A 26,356-nucleotide genomic window follows, 5' to 3' on the forward strand; every position below is an offset into this window, starting at 1 on the left:
AGCCACTGAAACACCCAAGGGTTAGGTCCTAGCTCATTTCAACTATTTTATTAGATCATTATGTGGAACTGTGTCAAATCCTTTTCTAAAAACAAAATATGTCCTCAGCACCGCCTTAGTCCAAAACATTAGTGATATAGTAAAAAAAATTAATTTGGATTAGTCTAACACGATTTGCCCTCAGTAAAGCCATGCTGCTTTGGGTCAAGCAGGTTGTGTGCTTTTAAGTGATCAATGATCCTGTTTTTTTAGGAGTGATTCCCTTAACATGACTATAACATGACCTGTATTGCCAGCTTCTGCCTTGTTGCCTTTATTGTGGAAAGGTACAATATTAGCTGTCCGCCAGTCATAGGGAACATCTGTTAGAAGAGATTGTTAAAAAAGATCCATTAATGGTCCAACAACTATACCTCAAAGTTCTCTTAGTTCAGGCATGTTGAAGTCACCCATAATCAAAACCTTTCCCTTCACTGTCATTTGAGTTATATTGTCAATCGACAGGTTATAATTTTCAATCTGGTCTGTATACTACACCAATTCTAAGGGAAGATCCCTCTCTGGTTAGAATGCAAACCCAGAAAGTTTAAAGTATTTAATTTGTGTGTTGAATTGACATTAGCCTTATGCTATTTTTTTTACATACACTATATTGTCAAAAGTATTGGTACATCTGCTTTTACACGCACATTAACTTTAATAGCATCCCAGTCTTAGTCCCTAGGGTTTAATATTGAGTTGGCTCACCCTTTGCAGCTAAACCAGCTTCAACTCTTCTGGAAACGCTGCCCACAAGGTTTAGGAGTGTGTCTATGGGAATGTTTAACCATTCATTCAGAAGCACATTTGTGAGGTCAGGCACCGAAGTGGAAAGAGAAGGCCTGGCTCGCAGTCTCTATAGTAATTCATCCCCAAGATGTTCTATTGGGTTGAGGTCAGGACTCTGTACTGGTCAGTCAAGTTCCTTCACCCCAAACTTGCTCTTCCATTTCTTTATGAACCTTGCTTTGTGCACTGGTCTGCAGTCATGTTGGAACAGAAAGGGGCCAGCCCCAAACTGTTCCCATAAAGTTGGGAGCATAAAATTGTCCAAAATGTCTTGGTATGCTGACCCCCTTAAAAGTTCCCTTCACTTGAACTAAGGGGCCAAGCCCAACCTCTGAAAAACAACCCCACACCATAATCCCCCCTCCACCAAATTATTTGGGCCAGTGCATAAAGCAAGGCCCATAAAGACATGGATGAGCGAGTTTGGGGTGGAGGAACTTGACTGGCCTGCGCAGAGTCCTGATCTCAACCCACTGGAACACCTTTCGTATGAATAAGAGTGGAGACTGCGAGCCAGGCCTTCTCATCCAACATCAGTGCCTTACCTCACAAATGCGCTTCTGAATGAATGGTCAAACATTTCCATTGACACACTCCCAAAACTTTGTGCACAGCCTTCCCAGAAGAGTTGAAGCTGTTATAGCTGCAAAGTGTGGGCCAACCCCATATTAAACCCTCCTGACTAAGACTGGGATGCCATTAAAGTTCTTGTGCGTGTAAAGGCAGGAGTCCCAATACTTTTGACAATTTAGTGTATATGGCAACTCCACTTCCACTCTTTCCGGCTCTGTCTTTCCTGTATAGTGTGTACTATGGTACAGTTATTTCCCAGTCATTTGAAACCTTGAACCATGTCTCTGTAATTGTAACAAGGTCCAAGTTGTTGTAAAAGCTGTCAACTCACGAACCTTGTTGGCTAAACTATGAGCATTCGTGCACATGACATGACGAACACTGCTATCTACTGCCTTATTTTTGGCAGCAGAAACCTTAATTGAAGCGACCACCCCATCAGCCCAGTCCTTCGCAACACAAGCCTTTTACATTTGTTTTAACTTGCTAGTGATGCTCCTCATCAATGAAATATCTGCCCCCATTTCTCAGTTTGAATGCATGTCCAAAAATCTCCTGAATTCCATACTAAGAAGCTCAGTGCCCTTGTGTGAGGGATGCAGACCATCTCTTTTGGTACAGCTCATTATGAGACCACCTGATATCATCGTGACTAACATAACCAAAGCCTTCACCTTTGCACCAATCTTTAACCAAGCCTTGAACTCTGTTATACAAAGCACTTTCTCTTGTTGGGCATTATGCACCTTCTATAGAGCACTGGCTGAAAGAAGTTAACAAAATTATGGAAGCCGAGAAATGGGTGCATATTTGCAGGAACAGATTTGAAAGGTTTCAGGCTGAGTGAGCACCCTGGATCTATTACATAAACCGAACAGGGAATTGAAGTTAAAGGAGTTGTAAAGTTAGAAGGTTTTTTATCTTATTGCATTCTATTCATTAAGATAAAAAGTCTTCTGGGTGTAGCAACCTCCCCCCCCCCCCCCCCCAATACTTACCGGAGTCCCCTCCTCAGTAATCCGGGACTCTCCCTCCTGATTGGCTGAGACACAGCCGCAGCACCATTGGCTTCCGGGGCTGTCAATCAATGTCAGCCAATCAGGAGAGAGAGGGGGCAGGGCCAAACCGCAGCTCCGTGTCTGAATGGACACACAGAGCTGCAGCTTGGCTCGGGTGCCCCCATAGCAAGCTGCTTGCTCTGGGGGCACTTGACAGGAGGGAGGGGCTAGGAGCAGCAACGAGGGACCCAAGAAGAGGAGGATCTGGGCTGCTCTGTGCAAAACCAACTGCACAGAGGAGGTACGTATAACATGTTATTTAAAAAAAAAAAACATGCATCCTGTTAAAGGGGGAACTATTGTTACTGTTAATTTTTAGAAGTATGTCTATTTTGTTTGGAAGCTCCATTGTGTTGGTAATTTAGGGACCACTCCACCTTTTTATTTATTTCTTTTTTCCTGTTTCCTTTTTTTTTTTTCTTGTTTTTTATTAGTGTACTCTGGTAATGCATAGCAGCTTTATTTATTGTAGTCTAGGTTCAAATTTGTATTTTTGTGGGGGATTATGTGATATATTTTTGTATGTTTTTTTGTTCCTTTATGGAATGTGTCTTTCTTTCTTATTTTTTTCTCTCTTTTTCTTTGTACAATTGATAAGGGGAAAAAATATATATAAAGTAAAATGTCTGTCATTTTTTTTTCTTCACATTTTAAAGAGTCTGCAGAGCATGGCCAGGCCAGTGATGACATGCAAACTGAAACCAGCAGCTTTATTATCCACTCCAACACTTCCCTTACTGTGCATAATAAGTCACCCACCAGGTATACAGTTTTCTTTCTCTTTACTTATTTGTTGGTCCTGCAGCTACTGCACCAAAGGCTTGTTATACTTTATTGGCCTCCATATAATATTGCCATAGGATTTAGTAAGTTTGAGCCTAACCACAACTAACAAGTCAATCAAAGCAGCTCATAAATTTTGTTGCTGATTGGAAAATTAAAGTATGCTTGTCATTGGTTGGTATGGGTAGCAACAGATCCTTTTTAGTTTGCTCAATTTAGTAAGCAATAACAAGCTCTATTAGTCATAAGATAAATAATTGTTATAGAAAATAACACATGCCTAGCTTAGTGAATTGAGTGTGTTACATTATTTTGATGTCTTCCCAAATATCAGCTGTAAAGGTTAGAATCAAATTGTTTTCATAACCAGATGACCATAACTATGTTCTTTACAGACGTGCAATAAGCATATCTTGTATAGAAAATTGTAACATTTAGGGCCCATTCACATTGATGCCTATAACATGCATCAGCACTCTAATGCACACCTAATGCAGCACAAGGGAACACCTGTGTCTTGCAGCACATCTTAATGCACTACCATGTATTGTGGTGCACTGCTTTGCAAAAACAGTCGGATATATATATTTTTTTTTTTGGGACGTCCAATACTTTGGGCAGCCCTCTCATTTAAATGGGTTGCCTTAGCACAATGCATATTATTGCAATGCACCAGAAAAGTCAAGCTGTTAATGGTCCCTTAAAAATTCCATGTTCTTAATACTGTAAGTATTACACTGTTTTTAAGTGGGCTTGTAACTGACAGATACAACAGCACTTTAAAGTGGTTAAGGTAAAAAATGTTTAGGCGTCAGTTTCGCCCTCCCCCTTTTACTTACCTGAGCCCTAATTTGATCCAGCGCTGCGCCCATTTGCAGCTCTTCTCTCCCTTCACTTCCTGGTCTTTGCCGAAGCAGTGGGAGCCATTGGCTTCCACTGCAGTCAATTAAAGCCAGCAACAAAGGAGTGGGGGTGAGGTTCGGGAGCGAGCCCACGTGAGTGCCCCTATAGAAAGAATAGAAGGTTTTCTATGGGGGCACTCGACAGAGAGGAGGAGCAAGGAGCGCCAGCAGGGGACCCGATACAGGGTTCAGGGCCACTCTGTGCAATTCCATTGCACAGAACAGGTAAGTATGAATCTGTTTGTTTGCAATTTAAAAAAAAAATGTTTAAATTACTTTAAAGCAACCCTGTTAGGGAATGTGAAAAAAAATGACAACAGCAATATCCTGCAAACAGGAAGCTCTACAGGACTCAGTAGTGAAATTCGGCAGGGGGGAAACGCAGCAACCAGCGGAAAACAAGTTATTTGACACACCTGAAAGTTGGGATCTGGGATCTCTTTAAAGCGGAACCTTATCCATAACAACTTGAGATGTTCTTTAGCAAGGAACATACATTCCACATTAATAATTATGCTACCAAAATGAGTGTGTGCTGTAAATTGCCTCCAGCATTGCTACTGTTCCTTCTTTCCAGAGCCCCTGAACAGAAGTAAATCTTTAGGCTGTCAACAGATCGGCCTTAGTGGCATAGTGACGAAAAATAGAGAGCAACTGAGCATGTGCAGAGCAGTGTTGAGACAGTGTACTACTAGATTTTAAATAGTATAGGCACTTATTTTTAATGTTTTACATAGCTATATCTGCACAAGGGGCCAGCATTAAGTGATCTAGCAGGACTTAATTTTCTGACTAAAGTTCCACTTTAACCCCTTTACACCTAAGGGTAAAACAAATCAAAATGCCCCCAGCTCAAATTTGCAATTTTGACCTGTATTAGTAAAACCGTACATATTATCACAACTACTTAGTTTTTATCAGGACAAATTGGGCTTTCATTTGGTAGTAAATAGTTATGGATATCTCCTGATTTATTTATTTTTTTATTATCAAAGGAAAAATGACCCAAATTAGAAAAAAAAAAAAAACATTTTTTTTAAATTTAGCTGCATAGTTATTATTACTACAATAATCTACCACAAAAGAACAACCCAAAATAAATTCTGCTCCTGATGATCACATGATATCACATATGTATGTGTTATTTGTTATTTGTACCCGTAGTACAGCCCAGAATCAATAGCGAACATTTAGTTTTTTTTCTGTTTTTTTTTTTTCTTTTTCGTTTTTTTGTTGCTGTCCTATTCAAAACACACTGACACTGATGCTACAGTAATTAAAAAAAAAATCCTGTTAAAAATATACTGACCTGGGGCGTGGCCTGGCGCAGCATGTGAGAGGACGTGTGTGAGAGGAGCTCCGCCGGACCGATATCCTTTACCGCTAATCCTGCAGCCCTCCGGGCACGATAATCCTCCCTTCACCTCCCGCACACCCGCGGCACTGACCTCCGCATGTCTCCGCCGAAGAAAGGCTCTGAAGCTGCGGCAAAACTGGCTGCATTCCGGAGGCTGGAGAAGGAGGCCCCGATCCAAGATGGCGCCGGCCCGTCGCTTGTGGTGGAGGAGCCTGAGAGCCCTGCTACATCCAAGGTTTTGGAAGCGATTGCCACTTGCCAGACCATGCTGACAACTAAAATCGAGGAGGTGAAGGTAGATATATCTTTGATGCGTCAGGATATGCGGAAGCTAAGGGACAGAGTTGGTGAGGCTGAACACAGGATTAGCGAGGTGGAAGACTCCCTCCCCCCATTGCAAAGCTCCTCAGACAGGCTGCAGCAACAAGTACACCTTATCCTCCAAAAACAAGATGACATGGAGAATAGGCTGCGCCGCTGTAACCTGCGGTTCATTGGCCTCCCGGAGGGCTCTGAAGGTGCAGACCCCTCATCCTATTTGGAACAATTGCTCACTCAGACATATGGCAGAGAATCCTTTTCACCCACTTTTGTTGTGGAACGTGAACATCGCCTCTCAGGGCGTCCCCCCCCTCAGGGTGCACCCCCCCCGCACGTTCATCGCTAAATTCCTGAACTATCGGGACAGAGATGCCATATTACGCCTGGCCAGAGTTAAGGGGAACATTCCATTTGGAAATCACAAAATAGCGATTTTCCCCGACTTCTCTGCTGAGGTCCAGAGGCGCCGCAAGAGCTTTTTGGAGGTCAAACGCAGGCTGCGTATCAAGAATATCAAATACTCTATGTTGTATCCGGCCCATCTTAGAGTGGAGGGTGAGGACCGAGCCCACTTCTTTGAGGATCCGGAAGCCGCCATCTCCTGGTTAGAAGGACTGGAAGCTAGAGCCTGACCACCTTGCCCTGGCGACTTCATGATACTTTCTCCCTGATTGCCTATACCTTAAGCTGCTGCAGAGGTGGAGGGGGGTTTTGTAGATCCTGCGGAACTCAAGACTTTACATCCCCCTTCCCCCCCCCCCTCCCCCCTCATTTTTCTGCACTACTGCTCCTGTGTTTGACCGGCGGAGCACCCTAGCTCCACAGATGGAACTGATTTTTCTGTTCTCTTCCTATGGATTTCCACCTGCCCATAGGCTTTGCTACCCAGCGATACACCTGTTGGTTTTCGCCCCCTACACCCGCTAAGGCGTGTGTTTGTGCCCAACTCCCCTGTTGCCCCCTGCGACTTCTGCTGGACCTGGGCCCCCGGGCCCCCTTGCTTGTCCTAATTGTATTTTGCTGTATTTTTGCTGACTACCCTGGGGGTCCCTGACCTCCTGATCTTGCTCTTTACCAGTCGCATGTGGGCCTGTTCTGGTTGAGGCACTTGTTTGGGAACATGCCCGCACAAGTTGGGGTTGGTGCAGGGCAGGGAGGGGGGATTGGGGTATTACCATTGTTTACAGTTTATATTTGGTACAATCTCTATACTGTTTCTGTTCTATGCACATTGACCTCAAGTAATAACTATCTGCTCTTTTGCTGCCGTTTATTACTGCTAGTGTATGACCGTGGACTTGTTAGTTCTGTGGCCTTGTTGCCTGAGATCCTGGGGGCCTCCGCTCCACGCTCCGTATTACCCCTGCCATGGCCGCATTGAAATTGTTGACGTGGAATGTCAGGGGTATGCGCGATAAGATTAAACGGACGGCTGTCTTTAATGTTTTACGCCGTGTACGGGCTGATATTATAGTTCTGGTGGAGACACATTTGGAGGGCCGCGTACAACAGTCTCTCAAACGGCCCTGGGTTGGCTGGGTGCAGCACTCTGCTTATAGCTCACACTCCAGGGGTGTGGCGCTTCTGGTGGCCAAATCGGTACATTTCCAGCTCCTAGGATCTCAGGTCGACCCAATGGGTAGATATGTCTTTCTCAAAACGTCAGTCTATGGGGAATTGATGCTGCTGATGGCTTTCTATGTGCCCCCCCCTTACTCTGCTGTGATTATTATGGAGGGACTGGCGTTTATGGCACAATGCCCGGGGGCCCCGTGATCTGGCTGGGTGACTTTAACAATGTGATGGACTCGGGTCTGGATAGATCCGGTGGCGCCTCCCGGGCGCCGCCGGGGTCGTCCCCGACCAGGTTCTCCCGATTGTTGGAGAGCTTTGGTTTGGCCGACTCTTGGCGCAGCAAATACCCCGCTCAGCGCGCGTACTCCTGTTTCTCGGCTGCACACCATTCTATGTCACGCATTGATCTGATATTGCTGTCTCGAACCCTGCTCCCCAGGTTACTGGCGGCAGGCTTCGCCCCACGGACTCTGTCTGATCACTGCCCTTATTGGATACTGTTGTCCTTGCCCTGCAATAGACCTCCCCCGGCCTGGCGCCTGAATCCCGCCTGGCTCCCCTTGGTGTCTGATGGGAACGACATTGAGGGGACCTGGACACAATTCTTCTCTGATAATGAGGGCACTGCCTCCCCGGCTGCAGTGTGGGAGGCATTTAAACTGTTCGCCAGATCCACTATGATTTCCAAAATCAAAGCTGTTAGAGCGCGGGCTGCTGAGGAGATCTCCAGGGCAACGACAAATCTAATTGAAGCTGAACAGGCCTTTATGGCGGACCCGACTCCGACACATGAATCCCAGTATAAATTGACCTCTAAAGTCCTTTCCCAACTTGAATATGAGAAGGCGAAATCTAAGATGTTTTTTCAGAAGCAGAATCTGTTTGCACATGGAGAGCGGGCGGGGAAACTCCTCGCATATTTAGTCCATTGTGAGGATAGGCCCCCGGTAGTTATTACTTTAAAGGATGACCTGGGTAATGAGATCACTGATCCTGCTGCGGTGACACAGTGTTTCCGATCATTTTTTAGTACACTTTACACCTCTAGGGCCCCCGCTGACTGCACTGACATGCATGACTTTCTGGACTCTATTGACTTTCCCACTTTGACACCCGACCAGTTGGCGACCCTCGAGGCACCCATCTCTGTGGAGGAGATTGCAGCAGCCGTGTCCAAGTTCCCTAGATCTAAGGCCCCCGGCCTAGACGGCCTCCCGATTGAATTCTTCTCCCAATATTCGGAACTCCTTTCTCCTAAATTATTGGCTTTGTTTCAATCTCTATTCAAAGATGCAACCCTACCCCCTTCTATGCGGGAGGCGCTAATTGTGCTCATCCCCAAGCCGGGCAAGGACGTACACGCCCCAGAGTCTTACCGTCCCATCTCTTTGCTCCCAGTAGACACTAAAATCCTTGCAAAAATTTTATCCCTCCGTCTTAACAAGGTGATCCTTTCACTCATACACTCGGACCAGGCCGGGTTCATGCCTGGGAGGAACACCTCATTTAACCTTCGCCGGTTATTCATGAATCTCCAGGCACAACACGACGGAATGGGTGGCAGGGTGGTGGTCTCATTGGACACGGCTAAAGCATTCGACTCGGTAGAGTGGCCATTTCTATGGACCTGCCTGGACCGATACGGCTTTGGACCTAATTTTATTAAGTGGGTCAAACTTCTATATAGCGCCCCGGTAGCTAGGGTCCTGGCAAACGGCTGGCAGTCGACCGCCTTCCCTTTATCCCGTGGCACTCGACAGGGGTGCCCCCTCTCCCCCCTGCTGTATGCCCTGGCCGCGAAACCCCTGGCGATGGCCATTAGAGCACATCCCGGGATTCGTGGCCTACGTAAGGGACCGCTGGAGGAGAAGATCAGCATGTATGCGGATGACACTTTGTTATATTTGGAAGACTCTCGAGAATCCCTACTCATGGCCCTTTCTTTAATTGAACGGTTTGGACGATTCTCCGGTTTTCAGATAAACTGGGATAAGTCACAAATTCTCCCGCTTGACGAGAGCCCGCAGGCGATCGCCCCCGCAAACCCGGCCTTACAATGTGTATCCCGCATTAAATACTTAGGGATTCAAGTGACAGCTAACTCAGCAGATTATGTCCCGGATAACGTTCAACCCTTGTTCCCTCTGCTTAAGGCTAAAATTCAAGTATGGTCCAAATTACCTCTGGGAGTGATGGGTAGAGTCAATTTAATTAAAATGATTCTCCTTCCCAAAATTCTCTATGTTGTATGGCACTCTCCTACTTACCTGCCACTCAGGCTGTTTAAGCAGATGGAATCACTCCTCAAGACCTTTGTTTGGGGTGCTAACCGGCACAAGATCTCCTGGCGCAAACTCAAGAATCCTACAAATCTAGGGGGATTGGCCCTGCCGGATTTTAATCTGTACTATCTGGCAGCTCAGTTGTCCCAGTTCTTTCACATAGATAAAACGGATAGAGAACGCTTCTTGACCCTGCTCTGTCCTGGGTGGGCTCATCCCCTCGGGGACCCCCTCCTAGTTATCCTTAGGGGCGTCAGGGGCTCGCCGGAGCCCCTGTGCCCCAGATCTCTTCTATACCACTATTGTCGGATCTGGGAGGTGGTAGCGTCCAGGCTTCGGTGCCCTCCATTCCACACATTCACCCCTCTGTGGCATAATAGTACATTGCGTGAGTTCCTCTCCATCCCTGACCTGTCGGTATGGAGCGGGAGGGGTATTCTTCTCCTTAGCCATATCTCCACGATCACTGGTCTACGGTCTTACGAGACCTTGCAAGACCAGTTTGCGCTCCAGGGCCCCATGCACTACAGATACTTACAGCTCTCCCATGCCTATAGATCTCAATTCCCTGACGGCCCTCCTGAGATAGAATCGGTTACCACCCTTGAGATTGTTAAAAGTACAGAACCCAGTCACCTCATTTCCATGTTCTACTCTGAACTTCACACACCTTCCTCGACCACTTTGGCTTTTGCACTTAAGACCCGCTGGGAGCGCAGTGTGGGGGCCATGGAGGATGAGGAATGGGAGGATGCCCTGGAGACGTGCCGCAGAGTGTCGCCAAAACTGTCGGATCGCCTAACCCAGACCTTTATAATACACCAGGCTTATCTCACCCCACTTAGACTGTCCAAATATCACCCTGACTTGGTCCCCTCTTGTCCTATGTGCGGAGACCCTGATGCTTCCTTCTTTCATCTATTGTGGAGCTGTCCCCAATTACAGACTCTATGGCAACAAGTAGTCACATTTCTGCATGACAAGATGGGGTCTCCTCTACAACTCTCCCCTAAGGAGTGTCTCCTGGGGGGTCTATCCGGATGGAGAGATGCCCAAATCCACTGTCATATTTCTTCAGGAAACTTTGTTTATAGCACGTAAATTGATAGCCAGGAGGTGGATGAGACCTACTCCTCCTACTCTAGGATTGTGGATTAAGGAAATTAATAGTGTCATCCCATTTCATAAACTTTTATATAAACATAGGGGGTGCCCTCAGAAGTTCAACAAGATTTGGGACAAATGGGTGCAGTGCCCTGATACGGCTCAGTAGTGCAGTGGGTAACTACTTTATGCTGACTGCCCCTGTTAAACCAATATTGTCTGTTTGAGTGTTGGGCCGACAGAGAGTCACTGACTACTGCCTTATTTTTACTATGTCTGTTCTGTTTCTAAGTGTTAATCACTGTGTATATTTGTATTTTTGTACCTCCAATGTGTTATGAATCTGATCGCAGTTTCAATGCACGGTTTATTTTTGTATTGTACCAAAAGTTTCAATAAACCTCACTGTTTTAAAAAAAAAAAATATATACTGACCTTGACCTTTGACTCTGACTCTTACTTGACCCAGACACTAACTCTGGCACTGACCTAGACCAAACCTTGATCTAGGTATTTTTCTTTCTTTTTTATTTTATTTTTTTATTATTATTATTATTATTTTTTCCAAAAACTTTTTTTTTATTTCTGCAAGGAACAAGAAAGCTACATTGTATCCTCCTCCATTTATAGAAAGAGAAAAAGCACAGGGGCGGGCTTCCCAGTAACTGATCACTGTGGTAGCCAATCAGAGGCTACCACAGCAATCGGGTGACCCAGAATCAGGAGACACGTACGGGGTACGGGGCTCTCGGTGAAAAGGGAGAAACATATATGTGGCCCCACTTAAAAAAGCCCAGCCCAGTGCAGTGAGGGTGCATATATGTGTTAAGTTGGAGTTAAGGGGTTAAAGAGCAAAGTTTCAGTGCACCGCCTACTGGACAGGTAAATATAAAGCTTATTATTTCAAAGGGTTTTGCTACTATAGTTTTTTTTATATGCCCTGACAGGTACGCAATCATGAAAATAATAATGTTCCTTTTTTTATTGTTTCATTTTATTTTTAGTGTTTCAATGATTTTGTTTATTCCAAAAAAGTGGGGAAACTGTGTAAAATCTAACCGAATGCAATGATTTAAAAATCTAATAAATCCATATTTTATGCACAATAGAAAATAGAAAACATATTAAATGTTTAAACTGAGAAAATGTACCATTTTTTAAAGTGGAAAGAAACTTAATTTTTCAAAAATGTGCTGACAAGTAGGGTATTTATGATGTGAAAGACCCTAACGGTCTCTTCTGCCATGAATGCATCCTCCTGCCTGTCTGCTGTCATGTACACTGAGCCGTGCATGCACAGCTCAGTGAACATTTATGGCCCCATCTTTGCCACGGCAATGTGACTCTCGTGCACATGCGTGGGAGTGATGTCATCACGGCCTGGCCTATCAAACAGCCGAAGGCAAGTAACCGGGAAGGAAGAGAAGATGGAAGCTGACTTTGCCACATTGAGAGGCCAATGGACAGGGCCATGTATTGTAAAATCATGGATGAGAACCTTCTTCCCTCAGCCAGAACACTGAAGATGGGTCATGGATGGGTCTTCCAGCATGAAAATGACCCAAAACATACCGCCAAGGCAACAAAGGAGTGGCTCAAAAAAGAAGCACATTAATGTCATGGAGTGGCCTAGCCAGTCTCCAGACCTTAATCCTATAGAAAATTTATGGAGGGAGCTGAAACTTCGAGTTGCCAAACGACAGCCAAGAAACCCTAAGGATTTAAAGAAGACTTGCAAAGAAGAGTGGACCAAAATCCCTCCTGAGATGTGTGCAAACCTGGTAACCAACTACAAGAACCATCTTACCTCTGTGTTTGCCAACAAGGGTTTCTCCATCAAGTACTAAGTCATGTTTTGCTTGGGGATCAAATACTTATTTTATTCACTGAACTACAACTCCGTTTATAACATTTGTACCATGTGTTTTTTTTCTGGAATTTTGGTTGATCTTCGGTCTCTATAATTTAAAGTACACCGAAGATTAAAATGATAGCCCCTTCATTCCTTTGTAATTGGGCAAACTTACAAAATCTGCAGGGGATCAAATAATTTTCCTCACTGTAACTAACCACTGCTTTAAGAAAAAAAAATAAGGTCATTTTGAAGTTGATGGTAGCAATACATGTCAGAAATGCTGGGACAGGGCCTTGTTTACCATGGTGTAGCATAAATAAAATATGGGTTTATGAGAACTGCAAATTATTGCATTCTGTTCTGATTTTATACAGCGTCCCAACTTTTTTGAAATAGAGGCTGCAGAACACCAATCCCTTTACAGTAGTTTCATATATTGTTTCCAAATACACACTGCATATGACCATATAGAGTAAAGAATCGCTAAAACCCTAAAATGTACGTATTAGCCTAATTTTAAATTGTAGAAAGGGATAACACCGCTCAGGCCAGTCAATGTCCACAATCCAAAGTGGGTGCTGTACCTCGACTCCCCACCGGGAGAAGCATATAAGAAGAAAATGGTCGCACACCACCGCAGGATCCAATTTATTATTATTATTATTATTATTATACAGGATTTATATAGCACCAACAGTTTACGCAGCGCTTTGCAATGTGAGGGAAGACAATACAGTTACAATACAATTCAATACAGGAGGAATTAGAGGGCCTTGCTCGTTAGAGCTTACAATCTAGAAGATGAAGAGAAATTCCTTTATTCACATGAATGGTACAAGGTACAGCAGGGTACCTACCTGCTGTACCTTGTACCATTCATGTGAATAAAGGAATTTCTCTTCATTGGATCCCGCAGTGGTGTGCGACCATTTTCTTCTTATATATTTGTCTCATCCTAAATGGATACAATTCCTAATAATTCTGCTATTGTGAAGACCTATAAAGAAGTCCTGGTTTTAGTCACTATAGTGATTGTGTGAAACAATTTTAATCTTTTGAACTGTCCTTTGTAGATGGACTGTTGAACCTTTTCAGAAACCTCTTCAACCTCTTCCTCTTAATATTCCCGCTTGGGCCCGTCGCCTCAGGAGCTGTGAGGTGAGATAAAATTCAATCCAACCACACCTTACCTTAAGTTGTAATTGTGGATATAAGCTCAGTGTAGACCAACACACCTTAATGGCTTGTCCTTGCCAGTTTCTGAATTTGATTATGTTCTTCAAAGATTTGGGTTCAAGTTCTGGTGTCTTATGGTTAGTAAGTAATGAGTAATCTATGTGTATATATTGTGACAGTGCAAGGCCCTCCCACTAGGAAATTTGTTGGAAAAAGGACACAGGGTTCGCACGTATACAGAGTGTGGGACTTCGGAGTATCTATTATGAGCGGAGAAAACTGTTTGTACAGCTTTCTCCGGAGTTTGGTGTTGGATTGGGCTCCGTAGTTTGAAGATTTCAATGTGTTTTGGGAGGGAAGAAATCTCTAACTCCGTGTCCAAATGTTGTTGTGTCCAGGTGCACACAGCCCTTTTAATGAAGGACTGGGAATAGTTAAGGGCTCCAACCAGGAGGGAGGTGGTCTCCCGTCTAAAGACAGGTGGTGGTTCCTGTCTGGAGATAAAGGCAATCCCATGTGGGAAAATTTCCAGGCCCGCTGGACTGAGTGAGTTGGGACAGCTGAGAGAGTCTGGGAGACTAAAAAAGCTGAAGCAACTGTGAGAGAGTCCAGGGGAATGAAGGAATCTGAGTATTAGGAGAGTGAGAGAGCCTGGGGTGTTAGGAGAACCCCTACTTAGATGTCAGGAGTGGGCCTGTGCAACGAGACGCTGCAAACGAGGTGGAGTGAGCCTTTAAAGCCTTAAAGGATAAATTCACCTGTATTCAGTGTGCAACATGTTACTGCTGCAGCTGCCCCTGCGCCCACCCCTCAGTCTTCACTGTGACAGCAGACCCAGGATCTTCCCCCCCGCACCCGCTGTCACAATTTTAAAAAGAATGGGGAATGGGGGGAGGTTTATGAATGGGAAAACTACGATAACTACTGAAAGCCCTTCTGGCTGTCGGCTTGTAGTTCTCAATGAACTACCAGGGCACTGTTGAGCGCTCTAAGTATTTTGTTGATGCCAGTGTGCAACTGCTTGCCCATATGAGGTATGAGCACACAGCTTACACTGACAGCCAGCAACAGCTTGCGGCTTCGTAGCCGGGTGCGCACTGCGCATGCGCGAGTCGCGCTGAGCATTGTGAATGGCCAGGCAATCTTCTGGGACCTGTGACATGTCCCAGAAGATTGCAGGGAGGGAGGGGGAGAGGAGAACTTCCGCTCGAGCTGCCTAGGTTGCCCGAGCAGGAGTGGAAGCGTGTACCTGTCAAATGGTTTTGCACAGAGCAGCCCTGAACCTCCTCCTCGGGAGTCCCCCGCAGGCACTCTGAGGTCTTCCTCCCTTCCGAGTGCCCCTATAGCAAGCCGCTTGCTATGGGGGCACTCATGTAGGCTGGAACCCAAACTGGGCTGTGTGTGTCTTTTTGAAAAGTCTCAGCCCCACCCTTGCTCTGTCCTCACAAAATTTGATTGACAGTAGCAGGAGCCAATGACTCCCACTGCTGCCTCAATGTCCCATGAGGAGAGAGAGAGTGAGCAGCCAGTAAGCATTTGGGGGGGGGGGGGCTGCGGGGGAGCTGACTATGGAAGGTTTTTTTTCTTAAATGCTTAAATGTAGAGTTTTCATTAAGGTAAAAAACCTTCTGCCTTTAAAACCACTTTAAGATAGTCTTGAGGAAGGCCTTGTTCAAACTTGTGATGCACTGATTGAAGGTGCAGTGCTCTGCAGGCCTCAGTGCAAAATAGTAGTAATAAGATCAGTTTTGCTGCATTTGTTACTTTTTTGGAAAAGATGCAATAAGCCTTTAAAGGGATATTCAGCACTCACATTAGGATCTGTGTTTAGTAATAATTTAGGCTTAGACAAAGCTGATTGAAGCTTGCCAAAGACATTGCAAATGCTTAGCAGAAGCTTACTGTACACCAGTGTTAATTTTGGGGTCAAATTTTGATTTATTTTTAGTCATAGTCTTTTTGACTAAATTGACTAAAATGCCAATTTAGTTTTAGTTGTATTTTAGTAATCTGAATTGTTTTAGTCCTATTTTAGTCTACTAAAATTGAATGGGTTTAGGTAAATCGCAATGCATTATTTAAGCATTTCACTAGAATTGCCAAACTCAATTTATACCCCTGGAGTAAAAATCTAATAACATGTTATTATTTCTTGCATTAAGGTTTGGACATGCACTACAGACACAGATTTAGCAATTGTGATATATAACCTCTTTATAAATAAAACCAAGTTTCATAAAAAAACTAAAATATTGCTTTTTGACAAACAGAAGTACAACTTTAAAATATAAAAAAACTGTAAACTCTGTTAGCTGTAATGCCATTGTACATATTACCTGAATATATTACCAACATTTTAAATATTATGAACAAAAATAAGAAAAGCCTAAAGTTTCCTTAATTTTTTTTTTTGCTTTCAGCAACTTAGTAGATGCCCCCTACTTATTCTTATGTGATAACACATTAAGGTTTAAACATGTATTGTACTATTATAGATTGAGGATGGAATTGTGTTGCTGATGTAGAAAAGGCCAGGAGAGCAGTGTTAATTTTGACATCAAATTTCGATTTAGTTTTAGTCATATTATAGTCTTTTGACTAAAATGCTATTTTAGTTTTCGTCATATTTTGATAATCTGAATTGTTTTAGTTTTGGGCCCCTTTCACACCTTGTGCAACTTGTCCTACGACTTAGGACTGCAAAGTCGCATTGCAAGTCGTACTCCATGATTTCCAATGAGTACCGTTCATATCTGTTCGGCTTCAAAGTAGTCCCTGCACTACTTATGGGCGATTTGAATGTGTTTTGAGGTCCATAGACATAGGCATTGCTTCAAGTCCGGTCAAAATCGCAGCAAAAAAAATTACGGCAAAATCGCCCGACTTTTAGGTCGTATAAGTGTGAAAGGGGCCTTAGTCATATTTTATTCTACTAAAATCTCCAATATCATTGTTGATGAAATTAACACTGCTGTAAACATTGCTGAAAACTGAATATTTTGGTTTATAAACATTCTTTATATTTACAGAAAATTGGAGACTCTTACCGTGGTTACTGTTTGAGCGAGGCTGAGCTCATGAACATTTTAGGCCTACATAAGCAGCAAACAATGAGTGTTTGGGGAACACGCCAATCTCCAAGCCCAGCCAAGCCTGCCACTCGCTTAATGTGGAAATCCCAATATGTTCCTTATGATGGAATCCCTTTTGTAAATGCAGGTAAAACCAGTAAATTACGATTACGGTATAATAATTCCTGTCTCCTGGTGTAATGATTGTACATACTGTAACTATTGTGATCAGACATGGTAATAAATTACATACAGGAGAGTACTTAACGAATGCCTACCTTCCACTGTAGCTCATAACCCTCTGGTGGGTTTATTGGACAATCAGGTTCATAATCCTTTTCTAAGGTAGCTGCTCATTTAAAAAAATAATGCACTTAAACTAAACTGTAAGGCAGATTGCTAAATACATAGTTAAAATACAGTACTTTGCAAAGGTTTTAGGCTGCTGTGAAAAATCCTGTAAATTAAAAATAACCTTTACCATCAGCTTCTTTAGCAAGGCAGTAGTCTTCTTGGAGGTGTTTGGGGTCGTTATCATGTTAGAATACTGCCCTGCGGCCCAGTCTCCAAGGGGGTGGGATCATGCTCTGCTTCAGTATGTCACAGTACATGTTGGCATTCATGGTTTCCTCAATGAACTGTAGCTCCCCATTGCCGGTAGCACTCATGCAGCCATAGACCATGACACTCCCACCACCATGCTTGACTGTAGGCAAGACACACTTGTCTTTGTACTCCTCACCTGGTTGCCGCCACACACGCTTGACACCATCTGAACTAAATAAGTTTATCTTGGTCTCATCAGACCACAGTACATGGTTCCAGGAATCCATGTCCTTAGTCTGCTTGTCTTCAGCAAACAGTTTGTGGGCTTTCTTGTGCATCATCTTTAGAAGAGGCTTCCTTCTGGGATGGTAGTAGTAAAAGATAAGCTGCGCTGTATGTTGAACCATCAACTGAAATAGTCCATAAAAAAGTCCAATGCCAAATAAAGGTTGTGAAAACTTGTGCAGGTACCCCTTACCAAATAGTTGATATAGAAAAGCCAGGTGATGAATATTCAATTATCCTCACAGACGGGACACACTATTCACCCAATGACATTGGGGCTTCTCAGCAGAGGGCGTTAAGGTAAAAGAAATTGGACATCATAGTGTAAATCCAGATTAAAAGGAGTTAAACACCAAAAATTGATATTCAGGCCCTGTTCAGGTACCGCTTACCAGAAATAAGTTGATGTAAGGCCAAACAGTATAAGGAGACTCCAGGTATGCCTCAGATAATGAGGATCGAGGGACCTTAATGATGTCAGTATGGAACAGCTTCAATGGTTAAACAGGCAGGGATGTGAAACTCAGCTCAGATTCCCAGGAGAAAAACGACCAGCTCAACAGATGATTGAATGGGTAAGGGAATCCAGTAATTGACACTCAAAACGGGACTTCTCCAAGGGGCTCAGGGCTCAGAGGTAGATGAGAGGGCAGCCAAAGAACACAGAGGAGAGAGCCATAGTGTAAAACCCCAATAACATTTATTGTAGAAAAAGAATAAAACTTACAAGCGTCGGAAGAAATAAGCATGTACAGGGAGATGTGCGAGCCGCCGGCCGGACGGCTCCGCTCGCCCGTCCTTCAAAGGTGGATCACGTGGGGATGACGTCAGCACGCCGCGTCCTGACGCGTTTCATCAAAGATGATATTATCAAAGGTACGGGCGGCGTGCTGACGCCACCTTTATATAACAAAAAACAATCGATGACCGGAAGTTCACCCAGCGCCATCTTTAGTGTGGTAACCCGGAACCGGAACATATTACATGACCCGGAAGGGGAATTAAGGAGGGACAATAACAATTTGCCATTGGTAAATCCCGATGAATGGGATTAACCCTAAATTGACTCCGTCTAATGCCGTGTATGGATCCATATCATACATCAGACCTGGGGGCCAAATGGACCAAGTTCAAAACCCCATTGTCCGAAGAGCAGAAGCAAATATCAATAAATAAAATATAGTATATAACGCTAGGAAGTGCAAAATTGAAAATTAAAAATGGGATATATGACCCAATAATTGTGAGAACTTCCAGTGATGGATTCTATTGTGTAGTTCCCACAACATCAAAAATTATTTAAAATTGGCTCAGAATTGTGGGTAAAGGCCATAAATACTACAGATAATATATATTACATAGCATAATGATGGCAGTGATATATAAATTAAAATAAGTACATACATAAATTGAAAATTACATGCATGAAATAAAACAAAAAAGTATCACCAAAGCCAATACGGTATGGAAAACATGGCAAAACACCAATGTCTAAATGAAGCCTCAACCATCCTATAAAAGAGGTGAGGCGACAATGATGAGCAATTAGTCATATCAAGGGGGGGGGAGGGGGAAAAAGAAAAAAGGGGGGAACCAAAATAAAAATGTATATATATATACAAAAAAATTTAGGAGTTATCGATAAAGGCGTTCACCTCCGTGTCGACATTTAATCCAAAGGGTGTATAGGATTTAACCCTATATATCCAGGCCATCTCGAGACGTGAAATGCCTCTCTTTAAAGGTTCACCCCGCCAATGTGGAACAAACTTATCTATTCCAAGGAACAGCGTACCCTTAGGGTCACTATTGTGCATCTGTGCGTAGTGCTTAGAGACCGAATGTTTAGGGAATGATTTTCTAATGTTTGCAACATGTTCATTAAGCCTCACATTCATACTTAATAAAAAGGAGAAGGCTTTCCTCATTCCGAAATGCCCCCGGACCCCAGTAATTTACTGCCTTCCAAAACTGCATAAGAGTCTGACTTCCCCCCCGGGTCGCCCCATTGTCAGTGGCATAGACTCTGTGACGTCCCGGGTGGGGAAGTACATTGACTCCTATCTGCAGCCTCTAGTCCAGAGGACTCCATCTTATGTCAAGGATACCACGCATATCCTGAATTTGTTGTCTGAACAGACTCCCACTGCGGATCTATGGCTGGTAACAGCAGACGTGTCCTCCCTCTACACGATCATTCCACATCATTTAGGCCTAGATGCAGTGAGGATGTTTCTTGATAGGGATTCCCAGATACCAGACCAACAGATCTCTTTCATCATGAGACTTTTGGAATTTGCCACACACCATAATTATTTCTGGTTTGATGGTAAATTTTACCGCCAGATAACAGGGGTGGCTATGGGGGCTAAATATGCCCCCTCCTTGGCCAACCTCTTCATGGCCCAGTGGGAGGAGGACGTCATCTATGCCCACCATAGGCCTCAATTGAGGCTGTGGGCTAGGTACATCGATGACGTCCTCCTCCTCTGGGACGGTCATCACCATGAATTGGTGGCTTTCATGGAAATGTTGAATGCCAATTCAAGAGGCATCCAGCTCAACTATGAATGCAGCCAGTTTACCATCAACTTTCTTGATATAACTATATCTGTGAAGGACAATAGTTTTGTAACATCAACATATTTTAAAACTACTGATAGAAACTCATACATTCCAGTCGATAGTTGCCATTACGACCCCTGGTTAAAGGCAATACCCAAGGGACAATATCTCCGCATTATGAGAAATTGTTCCAACCATCAGGAGTTCCTTTCCCAGTCGAAAGTCCTAACTGGAAGATTTCTTGAGAAGGGTTATGACCCAGATTTTCTCCAGAAAACACTCCTAGAGGTACAACAACAAGACAGGGCCCAACTCTTGCAACCACGGATGAAAGAGGCTAATAATACTGCCATCAATTCTGCTGCTGCACCATTTATCACCACTTTCTCAAGCCAGCACATGGTCATTAAAAATCTGATACGCCGGCATTGGCATATCCTAAATAATGACCCTGTCCTCAGCACCTCCCTACCAGAGAGACCTAGGGTTATCTTTAGAGGAGCATCATCATTACGCAATCGCCTGGCCCCCAATGTGCTTGAACCTCCAAAATCTAGAAGTACCTTTTTAGATCAACTTACAGGGTACTACAAGTGCAACAGGTGCCAGATTTGCTCTTTGAATTCAATAAAGAAACGGAACACTAAAACTTTTATTTCCCGTAGTACTGGTAAAACACATGATATAGAGCCATTTATCTCTTGTGCTACCAAAGGAGTGGTTTATTTGCTCCAGTGTCCATGTGGTTACCAATACATCGGCAGGACAAAACGCCCTATGAATGTGAGGCTTAATGAACATGTTGCAAACATTAGAAAATCATTCCCTAAACATTCGGTCTCTAAGCACTACGCACAGATGCACAATAGTGACCCTAAGGGTACGCTGTTCCTTGGAATAGATAAGTTTGTTCCACATTGGCGGGGTGAACCTTTAAAGAGAGGCATTTCACGTCTCGAGATGGCCTGGATATATAGGGTTAAATCCTATACACCCTTTGGATTAAATGTCGACACGGAGGTGAACGCCTTTATCGATAACTCCTAAATTTTTTTGTATATATATATACATTTTTATTTTGGTTCCCCCCTTTTTTCTTTTTCCCCCTCCCCCCCCCCTTGATATGACTAATTGCTCATCATTGTCGCCTCACCTCTTTTATAGGATGGTTGAGGCTTCATTTAGACATTGGTGTTTTGCCATGTTTTCCATACCGTATTGGCTTTGGTGATACTTTTTTGTTTTATTTCATGCATGTAATTTTCAATTTATGTATGTACTTATTTTAATTTATATATCACTGCCATCATTATGCTATGTAATATATATTATCTGTAGTATTTATGGCCTTTACCCACAATTCTGAGCCAATTTTAAATAATTTTTGATGTTGTGGGAACTACACAATAGAATCCATCACTGGAAGTTCTCACAATTATTGGGTCATATATCCCATTTTTAATTTTCAATTTTGCACTTCCTAGCGTTATATACTATATTTTATTTATTGATATTTGCTTCTGCTCTTCGGACAATGGGGTTTTGAACTTGGTCCATTTGGCCCCCAGGTCTGATGTATGATATGGATCCATACACGGCATTAGACGGAGTCAATTTAGGGTTAATCCCATTCATCGGGATTTACCAATGGCAAATTGTTATTGTCCCTCCTTAATTCCCCTTCCGGGTCATGTAATATGTTCCGGTTCCGGGTTACCACACTAAAGATGGCGCTGGGTGAACTTCCGGTCATCGATTGTTTTTTGTTATATAAAGGTGGCGTCAGCACGCCGCCCGTACCTTTTGATAATATCATCTTTGATGAAACGCGTCAGGACGCGGCGTGCTGACGTCATCCCCACGTGATCCACCTTTGAAGGACGGGCGAGCGGAGCCGTCCGGCCGGCGGCTCGCACATCTCCCTGTACATGCTTATTTCTTCCGACGCTTGTAAGTTTTATTCTTTTTCTACAATAAATGTTATTGGGGTTTTACACTATGGCTCTCTCCTCTGTGTTCTTTGGCTGCCCTCTCATCTACCTCTGAGCCCTGAGCCCCTTGGAGAAGTCCCGTTTTGAGTGTCAATTACTGGATTCCCTTACCCATTCAATCATCTGTTGAGCTGGTCGTTTTTCTCCTGGGAATCTGAGCTGAGTTTCACATCCCTGCCTGTTTAACCATTGAAGCTGTTCCATACTGACATCATTAAGGTCCCTCGATCCTCATTATCTGAGGCATACCTGGAGTCTCCTTATACTGTTTGGCCTTACATCAACTTATTTCTGGTAAGCGGTACCTGAACAGGGCCTGAATATCAATTTTTGGTGTTTAACTCCTTTTAATTTGGATTTACACTATGATGTCCAATTTCTTTTACCTTAACGCCCTCTGCTGAGAAGCCCCAATGTCATTGGGTGAATAGTGTGTCCCGTCTGTGAGGATAATTGAATATTCATCACCTGGCTTTTCTATATCAACTATTTGGTAAGGGGTACCTGCACAAGTTTTCACAACCTTTATTTGGCATTGGACTTTTTTATGGACTATTTCAGTTGATGGTTCAACATACAGCGCAGCTTATCTTTTACTATTTATTTTGGGGTGTCTGTCACACTTGAAGTTGCTGCTTATTGTTTTGAATTAGCGCAGTTGTTTTCCTTTTATTTCTTCTTCCTTCTGGGATGACAGCCATGCAGACCAATTTGATGCAGTCTGCGGTGTATGGTCTGAGCACTGACAGGCTGACCCCCCCCCCCCCACACCCCTTTAGCCTCTGCAGCAATGCTGGCAGCACTCGTACGTCTATTTCCCAAAGAAACCTCTAGATATGACGCTGAGCACGTGCACTCCACATCTTTGGTTGACCATGGCGAGGCCTGTTCTGAGTGGAACCTGGCCTGTTAAACTGCTGTATGATCTTGGCCACCGTTCTGCAGCTCAGTTTCAGGGTCTTGGCAATCTTCTTATAGCCTATGCCATCTTTATGTAGAGCAACAATTCTTTTTTTTCAGATCCTCAGAGAGTTCTTTGCCATGAGGTGCCATGTTGAACTTCCAGTGACCAGTATTAGAGAGTGAGAGTGATAACACCGAACTTAACACACCTGCTCCCCATTCATACCTGAGACCTTGTAACACTAATGAGTCACATGAGACAGGGGAGGGAAAATGGCTAATTGGGCCCACTTTGGACATTTTCACTTTCACATTTTCATTTTTGTTGCCAGCAGTTTAGACATTAATAGCTGTGTGTTGGGTTATTTTGAGGGGAAAACAAATTTACATTGTTATACAAGTTTTACACTCACTACTTTACATTGTAGCAAGGTGTAATTTCTTCAGTGTTGTCACATGAAAAGATATGATATTTACAAAAATGTGAGGGGTGTACTCACTTTTGTGAGATACTGTGTGTATGTATGTGTGTGTGTGTATATATATGTATATATATATATATATATATATATATATAGTGGGTACGGAAAGTATTCAGACCCCCTTAAATTTTTCACTCTTTATTATATTGCAGCCATTTTCTAAAATCATTTAAGTTCATTCTTCTTCCTCATGAATGTACACATAGCACCCCATACTGACAGAAAAACACAGAATTGTTGACATTGTTGCAGATTTATTAAAAAAGAAAAACTGAAATATCACATGGTCCTAAGTATTCAGACCCTTTGCTGTGACACTCATATATTTAACTCAGGTGCTTTCCATTTCTTCTGATCATCCTTGAGATGGTTCTACACCTTCATTTGAGTCCAGCTGTGTTTGATTATACTGATTGGACTTGATTAGGAAAGCCACACACCTGTCTATATAAGACCTTCCAGATCACAATGCATGTCAGAGCAAATGAGAATCATGCGGTCAAAGGAACTGCCTGAAGAGCTCAGAGACCGAATTGTGGCAAGGCACAGATCTGGCCAAGGTTACAAAAAGATTTCTGCTGCACTTAAGGTTCCTAAGAGCACAGTAGCCTCCATAATCCTCAAATGGAAGACGTTTGGGACGACCAGAACCCTTCCTAGAGCTGGCCGTCCGGCCAAACTGAGCTATCGGGGGAGAAGAACCTTGGTGAGAGAGGTAAAGAAGAACCCAAAGATCACTGTGGCTGAGCTCCAGAGATGCAGTCAGGAGATGGGAGAAAGTTGTAGAAAGTCAACCATCACTGCAGCCCTCCACCAGTCGGGGCTTTATGGCAGAGTGGCCCGACGGAAGCCTCTCCTCAGTGTAAGACACATGAAAGCCCGCATGGAGTTTGCTAAAAAACACCTGAAGGACTCCAAGATGGTGAGAAATAAGATTCTCTGGTCTGATGAGACCAAAATAGCACTTTTTGGCCTTAATTCTAAGCGGTATGTGTGGAGAAAACCAGGCACTGCTCATCACCTGTCCAATACAGTCCCAACAGTGAAGCATGGTGGTGGCAGCATCATGCTGTGGGGGTGTTTTTCAGCTGCAGGGACAGGACGACTGGTTGCAATCGAGGGAAAGATGAATGCGGCCAAGTACAGGGATATCCTGGACAAAAACCTTCTCCAGAGTGCTCTGGACCTCAGACTGGGCCGAAGGTTTACCTTCCAACAAGACAATGACCCTAAGTACACAGCTAAAATAACGAAGGAGTGGCTTCACAACTCCGTGACTGTTCTTGAATGGCCCAGCCAGAGCCCTGACTTAAACCCAATTGAGCATCTCTGTAGAGACCTAAAAATGTCTGTCCACCAACGTTTACCATCCAACCTGACAGAACTGGAGAGGATCTGCAAGGAGGAATGGCAGAGGATCCCCAAATCCAGGTGTGAAAGACTTGTTGCATCTTTCCCAAAAAGACTCCTGGCTGTATTAGATCAAAAGGGGGCTTCTACTAAATACTGAGCAAAGGGTCTGAATACTTAGGACCATGTGATATTTCAGTTTTTCTTTTTTAATAAATCTGCAACAATGTCAACAATTCTGTGTTTTTCTGTCAGTATGGGGTGCTATGTGTACATTCATGAGGAAGAAGAATGAACTTAAATGATTTTAGCAAATGGCTGCAATATAACAAAGAGTGAAAAATTTAAGGGGGTCTGAATACTTTCCATACCCACTGTATGTATATATATATATATATATATATATATATATATATATATATGTTTTACATAAGAAAAAAAAATATTTTCAGTATGTTGTTCTAGGTATGAATGTTTTTACATGGTTACATTGGTCACCTTCAAAACAAACATAATACCTTTGTTGAAGCGGGAGACTGAACCTGCAATATTGCTAGAGTGCCCAAAGCTACTGCAATTTTATTTGCTATTGCTCACTGGCACCATCAGAACACATTTAAATAAAAACATCTGGAGCTAATTTATTTGTATTAAACTTAAACGTATGTACTTATTTTAAATATCATCCTGTTCTTGCTTGCGGTTTTCATCCTTTTGAGAGGGTTCATGTGCATGCATCAGAAATCTGAAAGATAGACAGACATTTTTTTTCTTATACGAAAATTTAAATTTGGCTATTCTAGGAAGCAGAGCAATTGTGATGGAATGTCAGTATGGGCCAAGAAGAAAAGGTGCACAGCCCAAGAGAAGTTTAGAGGGAGACAACGGATCTGGGCAATCCTACAAAGCAACATGTCCTGCAAGGTGGGTGCTTCTCAACTAAATATCTTTTTGCTGAGACAAACAACTCTCTTCCCAACTGGAGGTGAGAACTGCAGACCCGAAGCACAGTTTTTTAAACCGAAAAAGTGCTTTTTAATGACCAACTCTATGTTGTTTTAGCATCATATTAAACCTGAAGTACATAAATAAGACAGTAAATAAAGTGTTTTTAAACCTTCATACGTAAAAATCTTACAGTGCTGCGAACATCAGCACTTATCAGATTTGCTTTGTGTTTTCTTTTAAGGGCTGTAGATGCTTTGCATTCTGTCCCCAGATTTTGTATTGGGGTAGCTCCATGGCCCTACAGGAACCCATGGAACCACATCTTTGATGCACTCCTAACTGTCCCTGCAGCTGAGTGTCTGTATGCTGTATCAGATAGTACAAAAGCCTACAGTGGTAAG

General features: G+C 43.4%; 1 protein-coding gene across 2 annotated transcripts in view; it reads left to right on the plus strand.

Annotated features, from left to right (window-relative positions):
- CARF (calcium responsive transcription factor) overlaps positions 1 to 26,356 on the plus strand; it is a 100,310-nt gene that overhangs the window by 29,983 nt on the left and 43,971 nt on the right. For both annotated transcript variants that reach the window (XM_082260729.1, XM_082260730.1), the window contains exons 5-8: positions 3,116 to 3,221; positions 13,712 to 13,796; positions 16,844 to 17,033; positions 25,811 to 25,931. In XM_082260729.1, coding sequence (XP_082116855.1) covers positions 3,116 to 3,221; positions 13,712 to 13,796; positions 16,844 to 17,033; positions 25,811 to 25,931 — 502 coding nt within the window. The remainder of the gene's footprint in view (positions 1 to 3,115; positions 3,222 to 13,711; positions 13,797 to 16,843; positions 17,034 to 25,810; positions 25,932 to 26,356) is intronic.

Source organism: Pelophylax lessonae (assembly GCF_965119305.1).
Source record: "Pelophylax lessonae genome assembly, chromosome: 6".
In the NCBI taxonomy this organism is placed as follows: Eukaryota; Metazoa; Chordata; class Amphibia; order Anura; family Ranidae; genus Pelophylax; species Pelophylax lessonae.